This window comes from Bos indicus x Bos taurus, chromosome X (genome assembly GCF_003369695.1).
Source record: "Bos indicus x Bos taurus breed Angus x Brahman F1 hybrid chromosome X, Bos_hybrid_MaternalHap_v2.0, whole genome shotgun sequence".
Classification (NCBI taxonomy): domain Eukaryota; kingdom Metazoa; phylum Chordata; class Mammalia; order Artiodactyla; family Bovidae; genus Bos; species Bos indicus x Bos taurus.
In genome coordinates this window covers 105,868,305-105,880,052 of record NC_040105.1, presented here as the reverse complement: position 1 = coordinate 105,880,052, position 11,748 = coordinate 105,868,305, and the positions used below count along the sequence as shown (strand labels likewise).

The following is an 11,748-nucleotide window of genomic DNA, read 5'->3' as shown; positions in this document are numbered from 1 at the left end:
CTTTCCCAGCATCAGGATCTTTTCCAATGAGTCAATTCTTCCAATCAGGTGGCAAAAATATTGGAGATCCAGCTTTACCAACAGTCCTTCCAATGAATATTCAGGGTTGATTTCCTTTAGGATTGACGTTTGTTTTTCTTTAAGTCCAAGGGACTCTCAGTAGTCTTCTTCTCCAGAACACAATTCAAAAGCATCAATACTTCGGTGAACAGCCTTCTGGTCCAACTTTCACATCCGTACATGACTACTGGAAAAACCATAGCTTTGACTCTACACACCTTTGTCAGCAAAGTGATGCCTCTGCTTTTTAATACACCGTCTAGAATTGTCATAGTTTTCCTTAAAAGGAGCAATCATCTTTTAATTTCATGGCTGCAGTCACCATCTGCAGTGATTTTGGAGCTCTAGAAAATAAAACCTGTCACTGCCTCCACTCTTCCCCCTTCTATGTGCCATGAAGTGATGGGACCAGATGCCGTGATCTTAGTTTTCTGAATGTTGAGTTTCAAGCCAACTTTATCACTCTCCTCTTTCACTTTCATCAAGAGGCTCTTTAGTTCCTCTTCACTTTCTGCCATTAGAGTAGTGTTATCTGCATATCTGAGGTTGTTATTTCACTCAGCAATTTTGATTCCAGTTTGTGATTCATCCAGCGCATCACTTCACATGATGTACTGTGCATGTGTGCATGCTAAGTCACTTCAGTCGTGTCCAACTCTGTGCAACACTGTGGAATGTCCTCTGTCCCTCAGGCTCCTCTGTCCATGGGTTCTCTAGGCATGAATACTGGAGCGTGTTGCCATGTCCTCCTCCAGGCAATCTTCCTGACCCAGGGGTCAAACCCACATCTTTTATGTCTCCCTCATTGGCAGGCGGGTTCTTAACCACTAGCACTACTGGGAAAGCCCATCTCTGCACAGAATTTAAATAAGCAAAGTGACAAAATATAGCCTTGTCATGCTCCTTTCCCAATTTTGAACCAGTCACTTGTTCCATATCTGGTTCTAACTGTTGCTTCTTGACATGCATACAGGTTTCTCAGGAGACAGGTCAGGTGGTCTGATATTCCCATCTCTTTAAGAATTTTCCACAGTTTGTTGTGATCCACACAGTCAAAAGCTTTAGTGTAGTCAATGAAGCAGGAGTATAACAGATGTTTTTCTCAAACTCCCTTCCTTTCTGCATGATCCAACAAAGTTGGCAACTTGATCTCTGATTCCTTTGCCTCTTCAAAACCCAGCTTATACATCTGAAAGTTTAACAGTTTTTTTTTTTTCCATTTCTCTCATTAAATAAATCCCTGTTGAATTTTAAAAAATCATGCATTCAACTGTGAATAAATCTGAGTATTAAAAGCATACTAAAATGTTTATTTAATAACAGATTAAATAAATATATGTTCAATATATTTTTAAAAAACATTAAACAAAATCCTGTCTCCTGAGAAACCTGTATGTGTGTCAAGAAGCAACAGTTAGAACCAGTCATGGAACAAGAGACTGGTTCAAAATTAAGAAAGAAGTATGACAAGGCTATATTTTATCACTTTGCTTATTTAACAACTTAAACAACTTAACATATATTTAGGTTTAGTTAGGTGTCTACTTACAGTGCTCTTTTAATTGGATCCTATTAGTTTAAAATGAACCCATGGGATACTACAATGTAAATTTATGCAATTACTAGGCATTCATTCAAAATCCAGTCTATTCAGAGTTTTATATACAATTATTTTATTTAGAAGGATCTTAATTTCCAATAAACTACCTAGAGTCATAAATGTATGAATTATAGCCACAGCATTTGAATAAATATCTAAACTATAGCACTATAATTTAAAATACTGAAGTTTTGGTTAAATATTGAGGAATGTGATATTCTGATTTATTTACAATTTAGCATAAATCCTGTCTCATTGTAAATTCTGTTGAAACTTTGCCAGTTTTATTTACTTTCTCACTTTAATAAGTACATTCTAATAAACACAGTTTAATCTTTCTATGATAAAAAGTATTATCAAAGGGCCTTCAGGATTATCATCCAGAGCATAAATATTCATGGATCAGGATAAAATATTTGGAAATAGAGTAAAAGAACTACTACTGGCTCTAAAACTTATTGTAGAAATGCCTGCTGATACTGCATTCTTAATGCCTTTTTTTTTTTTTTTTGCAATTTTCCTTTCTTTGTCTAAAAAAATGAGAAGTTCTATTTAAAAAAGGTTTTACTTTATCATATTTTTTCAGTCATCCCAGACTTCATTCAAGAGAGCAGGTAGTTTATTTTCATTGTGAAATCCCAGCAACTTGCACAAGTCAGACTTTTAATGGGAAACACAGGATCAAGTGCCTGCTAAGATAAGGCTGAAAAATATAAATTTCCAACTCTCTTTTTCCACTCATGCTGACACATTACTACCAACTGTACATAACAATGTGGTGGGATGTATTTAGAATGCCAGTTGTCCAGGAGTCCTTCCTCATGAAAAATATTTCTCAGATTTAGAAAGACTCAGATATACTCAATCAACTGCCTTAGGAATCTGGGCAGGGATTTTTAATGGATTTAACATACAGATCAGGTTTATGTAGACTATAAACTCGCCTTTCACATATAATAAAAATGTCAGAGAAACGCCCTACATCTGATTGTTATTCCAGAGACAGTTTTCAATATAAATATTAAAATGATTAAATACATTATAGATGAAAATTATTCCCTTTCCCCCATAAACCTCTGCTTTGCAGAGGGAACTCTATTAAAATTCATTTATTTCACAACAGTTCTAAATTTCCGATTTTTGATCTGACAAAATGTTCAATATAGTTTTTTATTTTGTGCTAAGTCACTTCAGTCATGTCTGACTCTGCGACCCTATGCACTGGAGCCCGCCAGGCTCCTTTGTCCATGGGATTCTCCAGATAAGAATACTGGAGTGGGTTAGCCATTTCCTTCCCAACCTAGGGATCAAACCGACCATCTCTTATATCTCCTGCACTGGCAAGCAGGTTCTTTACTACTAGTGCCACCTGGGAAGCCCTAGTTTAAAATGTTTATATTGTAATGACCCCCAAATGGCTGTTAAGTATAGAGAAGAGGTGATTTTGAAAATAATTATTTTCAACAACTCCATTTCATCTATAATATTAGAGAAAATACATACAAATGAATTGGAATAGGGACAGCATTTAGATCATTACATAAATAAAATATTGATTTTATTTTAGTGATAATACTTTGGGAATTATTCTCTTGGCTTTATGTTGTTGTTTTAATGTGCTCAGTGGTTAAGTCCTGGCTGACTCTTTGAGATCCCATGGACTGTAGCCCTCCAGGATCCTCTGTCCATAGGATTTTCCAGGCAAGAATATTGCAGTCAGTTGCCATTTCCTCCTCCAGGGGATCTTCACCCCAAAGCGTGTTGTAGTAAGAAGACATTCCTAGAATAAAAGGGTAAATTCATGTGTTGTTTCATTTTTTACAGTTTTTACATTTTTTACAGTTAAAATTTTTTACATTTTTACATGTTTTAAAGTAATAGCTTTAAATCCGAAAAATAAAAACAAATTCTAGCCCATTGTTAATTAAGATTATGAGGAAAGATGTTTATAAAGTTTATGTTCTAAGGACAATAAAGTAAGCACGTGTTCACAAGTGTTTCTGCGTGTTGGTCAATGTGGTACTATTTTAAGACCAGTTTTTATATTAGTCTATCTCTTGGAGAGTGAAAAAGTTGGCTTAAAGATCAACATTCAGAAAACGAAGATCATGGCAGCCGGTCCCACCACTTCATGGGAAATAGATGGGGAAACAGTGGAAACAGTGTCAGACTTTATTTTTCTGGGCTCCAAAATCACTACAGATGGTGACTGCAGCCATGAAATTAAAAGACGCTTACTCCTTGGAAGGAAAGTTATGACCAACCTAGATAGTATATTCAAAAGCAGAGACATTACTTTCCCAACAAAGGTCCGTCTAATCAGGGCTATGGTTTTTTCTGTGGTCATGTATGGATGTGAGAGTTGGACTGTGAAGAAGGCTGAGTGCCAAAGATTTGATGCTTTTGAACTGTGGTGTTGGAGAAGACTCTTGAGAGTCCCTTGGACTGCAAGGAGATCCAACCAGTCCATTCTGAAGGAGATCAGCTCTGGGATTTCTTTGGAAGGAATGATGCTAAAGCTGAAACTCCAGTACTTTGGCCATCTCATGCGAAAAGTTGACTCATTGGAAAATACTCTGATTCTGGGAAGGATTGGGGGCAGGACGGGACGGGGACGACAGAGGATGAGATGGCTGGATGGCATCACTGATTTGATGGACGTGAGTCTCAGTGAACTCCGGGAGTTGGTGATGGACAGGGAGGCCTGGAGTGCTGTGATTCATGGGGTCGCAAAGAGTCGGACATGACTGAGCAACTGATCTGATCTGATCTCTATAACTTTTTTTAATTTGTATTTGTTTTTCTCTCACAGTCTCCATGTCTTAGCTAAGCAAGAATCCTAGAAAGCAAGCAAGAGCTCAGTAAAGAAAATTACAAAATATTTGAGTAAATAATAAGGGAAAACTGTCATCTTCCGTCAACTATACTGTCTAATAGAAACTGTAAAAAATGAAACAACACATGAATTTAGCCTTTTATTCTAGGAATGTCTTCTTACTACAACACCGTTTGGGGTGAAGATCCCCTAGAGGAGGAAATGGCAACTGACTGCAATATTCTTGCCTGGAAAATCCTATGGACAGAGGATCCTGGAGGGCTACAGTCCATGGGGTCGCAAAGAGTCAGCCAGGACTTAACCACTGAGCACATACACACACCTTCTCTTGCATAATTTTTTCCCAGGATCCTTTCCAGTCTAACTGTAGTGACATGTTTTGTTTGGATTTTCTTTTTGAGGGGAAGTCTTAAGGAATGGGCTGGTTGAGTTGTGCATTACAGACATTGGCGATTTTCTGAAGATAAGGTAACAGTCTTCTCCCAAAACAGTTTGCTGCAAACTCTAAAGAAAGATCTTGGGAAAGCTCTGAGTTGAGTCTAATCTTATAGCATTGTTCCCTACAATGGTTTAAAGTTGACAATTCAAGTTGAAATTACAAATTATGTAAAGTGATTATATATTTATGTGTTTATTTCACCTGTGAACATTAATTATTACAGCTTTTATCTCTTTAAGATTTTGTAATTCATGATTATGGAGGCAGCACATCCTCAACGTTTTCTGGCACTGAAAGTGAAAGTCTGCTCAGTCGTGTCAGACTCTTTGTGATCCCATGGATAGTCCATGGAATTCTCCAGGCCAGAATACAGGAGTGAGTAACCTTTCCTTTATTCAGAGGATCTTCCCAACCCAGGGATCAAACCCAGGTCTCCCTCATTGCAGGCGGATTTTTTACCAGCTGAGCCGCTCACTAAGTACCATTAAAAGTCATTTTATGGCTTTCCAATTATTAAAACCTTAGTATTACTGGACGGAGAAGGCAATGGCAACCCACTCCAGTACTCTGGCCTGGAAAATCCCATGGACGGAGGAGCCTGGTAGGCTCTACTCCATGGGGTCACGAAGAGTCGGACACTTACTGTGTGACTTCACTTTCACTTTTCACTTTCATGCATTGGAGAAGGAAATGGCAACCCACTCCAGTGTTCTTGCCTGGAGAATCCCAGGGACGGTGGAGCCTCGTGGGCTGCCGTCTGTGGGGTCGCACAGAGTCGGACACGACTGAAGCGATTTAGCAGCAGCAGCAGTATTACTGGAGCAGCAAAAAGGAACTTTGACTATTACCTCGGGATAATGCTACCATTATGCTGAAGTTTAATGGAGTAAGAATAAAAGCCAATTACAAAATGGGCATGTGTTTTATTTGACCCTGTGATCATTTAGCACTGGACTGGGAGTCCAGAACAGCTGTCAATTGACTTTCCAATGCACTCAGGAAAGTAGGCAACCTATATCTTATTTCCTAAGAAGAAACGATTTAGGGAACTCGTTAAAAATAAATAAATAAATAAAACAACTTGACAGTTCTCTCCACCTAGGTCGTCACCTCCTTTGACTTGAATTTGGGGTCAGCAGCCTAAACGTAATATTTTAAATTAATAAATATATTTTCAAAACTAAGAAAAAAAATCTAGAAACCTTTTCAATTTCTCTATCTTTTAACATCTTGGCAGAGAGCAAGCGGGAAGAAGCGGGAAGTTCCTTACCACGGTTCCGGGTTTCCTTGCGCCCCGCCCGTCGGCTCGCCCCACCACAGCTACAGGCTTTTTAGTCCCTGGTTCAGTCTGTCCTGCGGGGAACAATCCCTGTCCATCCGTCTGCGCTCTGCCCGCCCGCCGGGCATCTGCCCTTCTCTCCTGACTCCGCCCCGCATCTGTCCGGAACCGCTTCGCGTCTGAGCTGACCCAGTGCGCGTCCGCCAGTCAGTCCCTCCGGACCCGCCGCGAGTCTCAGGCTGCCGAAATCACCGCGCATCACTCGGTCCGTACCCAGTGGGCATCTTGGGTATCTGGGCGGTCTCCGGTCCCCGGCGCGTGTGTCTGTCTGTCTGTTTCTCTGCGCGATTCGCTGCTTGCAGCCTTCCTGCCTGGCCGCAGGGCACCAAGTGTCCAGTTTGCCCTTTCGCTGACGCTGAGTGTCTATAGCGCGGCCTTAGTGAGCTGCGAGCCCGCCTGAGACCGACCGGCCAGGCAGCCGGCGGAGGAATACACGTTCGGCCCCTGCCCTTGTTGCTATCATTTTAAACCCACGGGAGCTTGAGGCCTATTTTTATGCAGAAAATCGGTCGTGAGGCCTCTGTCGACAAGGCTAGATGTGGGAAGCCAGCCTGCTGCTTAGTGATTTCTTACTATTTATCGGGGGAAGGGACATTTCTTTCCTACTACTGGCTTTTGAAACTGATTTTAGATCTGAATGGGTGGAAATTCTAAGCCCCCTTAGGGAGAATAGATTCGTTATTGGGGTGCTTTTTTCTCTGATGCGTTTGTTCTGAGCCTGCTGACCAGCTGTTTCTGAACTTCCTTTTCTCAGCCTCAACAGTGATTCTGAGTCTGCTTTTAGCTTTCTTCGCCTTGGCTTTTTTCTGTTTGTGAACAGCTGTTTGGCCCATAGCTTAGAGAAAGCAGCCTTTTTTTCTCTCCCAAGAGAGCCTTCTCCTTGTGCTCAGAGAGATGGGGAGTGGGGAGCCTAATCCTGCTGGCAAGAAAAAGAAGTACCTCAAGGCTGCCCTGTATGTGGGTGACTTGGACCCAGATGTTACTGAGGACATGTTATATAAAAAGTTCAGGCCTGCTGGACCTCTGCGCTTCACTCGAATCTGCCGTGACCCGGTGACCCGCAGCCCCCTGGGCTATGGCTACGTTAACTTCCGCTTTCCTGCGGATGCTGAGTGGGCACTGAACACCATGAATTTTGATTTGATTAATGGCAAACCATTCCGTCTAATGTGGTCTCAGCCAGATGATCGCTTAAGAAAGTCTGGAATTGGAAATATATTCATCAAAAACCTGGACAAATCCATTGACAACAGGGCCCTTTTTTATCTGTTTTCAGCTTTTGGGAGCATTCTCTCCTGCAAAGTCGTATGCGATGACAATGGCTCTAAGGGTTATGCCTATGTGCACTTTGACAGCCTGGCCGCTGCCAATAGGGCCATCTGGCACATGAATGGAGTGCGGCTCAACAACCGCCAGGTGTATGTTGGCCGATTCAAATTTCCGGAAGAGAGGGCTGCTGAAGTTAGAACTAGGGATAAAGCGACTTTCACTAATGTTTTCGTTAAAAACTTTGGAGATGACATGGATGACGACAAACTGAAGGAACTTTTCAGCGAGTATGGGCCAACTGAAAGCGTTAAGGTAATAAGAGATTCCAGTGGGAAATCGAAAGGCTTTGGATTTGTGAGATATGAGACACATGAGGCTGCCCAAAAGGCTGTGTTAGATCTGCATGGAAAGTCCATCGATGGGAAAGTGCTCTATGTAGGGCGAGCACAGAAGAAAATTGAACGTCTTGCTGAGTTAAGGAGAAGATTTGAGCGGCTGAGATTAAAAGAAAAAAGTCGGCCTCCAGGGGTGCCTATCTATATTAAGAACCTGGACGAGACCATTGATGATGAAAAACTGAAGGAGGAATTTTCTTCCTTTGGGTCAATTAGTCGGGCCAAAGTGATGGTGGAGGTGGGGCAAGGCAAAGGGTTTGGTGTTATCTGCTTCTCCTCTTTTGAAGAGGCTACCAAAGCAGTAGATGAGATGAATGGTCGCATAGTGGGCTCCAAGCCTCTGCAAGTCACTCTGGGCCAGGCCAGGCGCAGGTGGTGAGGATAAGAATGCTCAATTTATTTCAGCCTTAAGCTGGTGCCTACTTAGTTTGGGCTACTTTGTGATAAGAGGTTATTTTATGTCAATTAACAGGTTTTTTTTAAGTGAATACTTTCTTTTGGAAAAAAAAAAAAAAGTGAAACCAGAAAGCCTTGTTCATTTTAGTGAAGAACATAATTTCTAATTGTAAAACTGTCATTTTGTACTATTTTTCGATATAATATCCTTAGGAGTATATAGAATAAAGTTTATTCCTCCACAAACTTGTCCTAAACTAATCAACATGAGTTAATTGAGCATATGTCCTTCCTTATTTCGCTAATACTACTAAATTTCATTTCTCCTAATGAAATAAAATTTCATTAGGTCCTTACATCTGAGTCTATCACAGTGAAAACTTCTAACTTGCTTTTTGAGAAATCAGTAGAGCAGGGGAAAGTGTATGTGATCCAGTTAATGTTTATGCATAATTTGACTTTAAATTATTATTTAAAATGAATATTCCCTTTTAAAGATGTGAGCTTTTTCCTTTTTTTATTTATTTATATTTTCCCTTCTTTATTATACTGAGGGCATACCACAGACTTCATAGTGGATTTGAATAAGTTTTGAGAGTTTCCACTATTAACTTTATAACTTCAATAAGAATATTGGTACTTTACCAATCAGTACATTAGAAGATTAACACTTTAAAGATTGATTTTTTTAATTCTAAGTTTCATCTTAGAAACCTTTCCTCAGAGATTTAATATTTGAAGACAGGCTAAGGAGCATTCTTATCGCTCGTTTTGCTAAACTCTTTAGTATGTATATTTGGATTGTGTTTAATTAACAAAAAAGGTGAATAACAACACTAAATTGCCTTTGTCTATAGTTAATTTTAGGATTACCTTCAGCCTTTGTCGTATCAGTATAAAAGGTAAATACTCCATGTAATGATGTTGAAAACTACTTTGAAGAATAACTTCTATTAAACTTGTTATTACCGCTTGTAAACTGTTGAATATATTCACAAGATAATATTCACAGATGTTTCAAAATTAAGGAAAAGGTCCTCTCTCTTGATTAAGTAGCATACCTCCATCATATGAGATCTCTTAATCCAGTATGATTCTCTTTTTTGTCTGGCTACTTGCAAGTTATGAAAAAATATTCTGTTCTATGTTGCAGTTATGTTATTTGCCCTGTGACTTCTATATGATGGATTTTCTGTGTTTCACTTGTAGTTCCCTCTTGTCCACACCCATCTACCTTTCAATCTGTATTACACTTACTTTCTTATTTTCTTTGGATTGTGCTGCTGCTCTGTTTAGTCACTCAGTCATCTTCAACTCTTTGAGACCCCGTGGACCGTAACCCACCAGGCTCCTCTGTCCATGGAATTTTCTGGGCAAGGATACTGGAGTGGGTCACCATTTTCTACTCCAGGGGGTCTTCCTGACCCAGGGATTGAACCCATGTCTCTTGTGTCTCCTGCAATGGCAAGCAGATTCTTTACCACTGCACCACCTGGGAAGCCCTTTTCTTTGGAATTGCCTTTCTGTTAATATATGCCAGTTCAAATCCATTTTGAGTTAGAGAAATAAATACTTAATTTATGTAAAACTTAAATTATTACTTTTTAAAAATAGCATTGACTCATACCACAAATCCAATCATAAGAAAATATTTTATCTCTATTGTCAGTTGATTTTTATTTCTGTATGTAGAAATCTTGCATACATAAAACAATATAAATATATAATTTTTTAACACTTCTGTTAACTCTTTGCCCATAAAATAATCAGAATAACTTGTTTTCATGTAATTGTTTATCTACAGACTACTTGTATATTCATTATCAAACATTTTCAAATGGAAATTATGGTTTTTATTGATTATAAACATAATACATGCTCCTTGTAAAAAAAAAGTACAATGATGCAGAAACTTACAAAGAAGAAAGTAAAATTCCCATAGTTCCAAGACAACCACTATTAACTTTTTAAGTGTGTGCTTATCCTTTCATGCCTTTTCCCCTATGTATACACACTCTGTTTTAAAAAAAAAAGCAAATATATGTATGGTTTTGTTTTGTTTTGCTTTTAATTTTAAGCCAAAACATAATCATCTGTTCATGTCAATAAATACCAATCTATCTGTATCATCAATTAGTGACTACATAGTATTCCATTGTGTGGATGTACTATATCTTATCTAAGTACTTCATTATTAAATGAGATTTATATGTTTTTCAATATTTTCTATGTTTGTAAACAATGCTGTAATGAAAATCCTTGGTTAAAAACAGTATGAGTTATATGAGCTTGACAAAAATTATCTATAGCATGTAAAAGCATAAATCTACTAGAAAAACAAAAATGCACATCGTATTGATATATATGTACCTAAAATTTGTAAAGTGTTAATGATATATTCTTCATTTAAATTGACAAAAGAAAAAAACTAACGGAATATAATTTTTCATATTTTATGAGCCTACTTGTTTACATCAATGTGATCATAAAATATATGAAAAGGAAGAAACTTCAAATAAAATTTAAAGTACTTATCAATACATTGATAATTATTTTACCATATGTGCTCTCTATTCCTTTCCCCTATTGCCAGTTTTCATTTGAATTTGTAAACCTGAAGTGTCAGTGTTAAGACCTTCGCAAATACTTTGATTCAGAATGAATCATGAAATATATATAGAAGCTAAAAACTTCAAATATAAGCATTTTATACACTTTGGAAAAATATTTAAGTATTTAAATTATTAATGTTTTGAAAAAGCTAGTCAGTATAAAGAAAAGCAGTAATTGTGGCTAGGTACAGATAAAACATACATGTTAGGACTCTGCAGATCAGTCAAAAGTACTCTGTAAATTCAGGACATAAAAAGCAGGGTTGAAAAATATAAAGGAAAGGTAATCTTTATTTAAACACAAACAGCTGGGTAAATTTTTCAATTTTGTATTTTTCATTTTTAGCTACATTCAATACATTTCTAATAGTTTAGGCTTCCAAGGAGGTGCCAAAGAACGGAACAGCTTAAATCAGTAACAAAGCATTAAAAAATAGGTTATTATTTATTTTCTAGCCCGAGATAATTAGTAAAAATTAATAAAACTGTATTATCAATGATCAACTTAATACTGAACTATTTAATGCAATGTGTTTTTTGTTTTGTTTTGTTTTTATTTTTATTTTTTTTTTAGCTTTTCAAAATAGTCACTTGTACAGGTTTCAAATGTGCCTGCTGCTGCTGCTGCTGCTGCTAAGTCCCTTCAGTCGTGTCTGACTCTGTGCGACCCCAGAGATGGCAGCCCACCAGGCTCCCCCATCCCTGGGATTCTCCAGGCAAGAACACTGGAGTGGGTTGCCATTTCCTTCTCCAATGCATGAAAGTGAGTAGTGAAAGTGAAGTCGCTCAGTCGTGTCCGACT

At 38.3% G+C, this 11,748-nt stretch overlaps 1 protein-coding gene and 1 long non-coding RNA gene across 2 annotated transcripts; one reads left to right on the top strand and one right to left on the bottom strand.

Annotated features, from left to right (window-relative positions):
- Positions 1 to 3,187: 3,187 nt before the first annotated feature.
- On the bottom strand, positions 3,188 to 6,293 carry LOC113887347. Its single transcript, XR_003509713.1, has 2 exons — positions 6,206 to 6,293; positions 3,188 to 3,440 (listed from the first exon to the last, which is right to left on the bottom strand). It is a non-coding gene; the product is annotated as an uncharacterized LOC113887347 (long non-coding RNA).
- PABPC5 (poly(A) binding protein cytoplasmic 5) lies at positions 6,232 to 10,872 on the top strand. The gene is made up of 2 exons (XM_027534440.1): positions 6,232 to 6,479; positions 7,029 to 10,872. The coding sequence occupies exon 2, from the start codon at positions 7,169 to 7,171 to the stop codon at positions 8,315 to 8,317; it is 1,149 nt and encodes a 382-aa protein (XP_027390241.1). The 5' UTR covers positions 6,232 to 6,479; positions 7,029 to 7,168; the 3' UTR covers positions 8,318 to 10,872.
- The last annotated feature ends 876 nt before the right edge of the window (positions 10,873 to 11,748 follow it).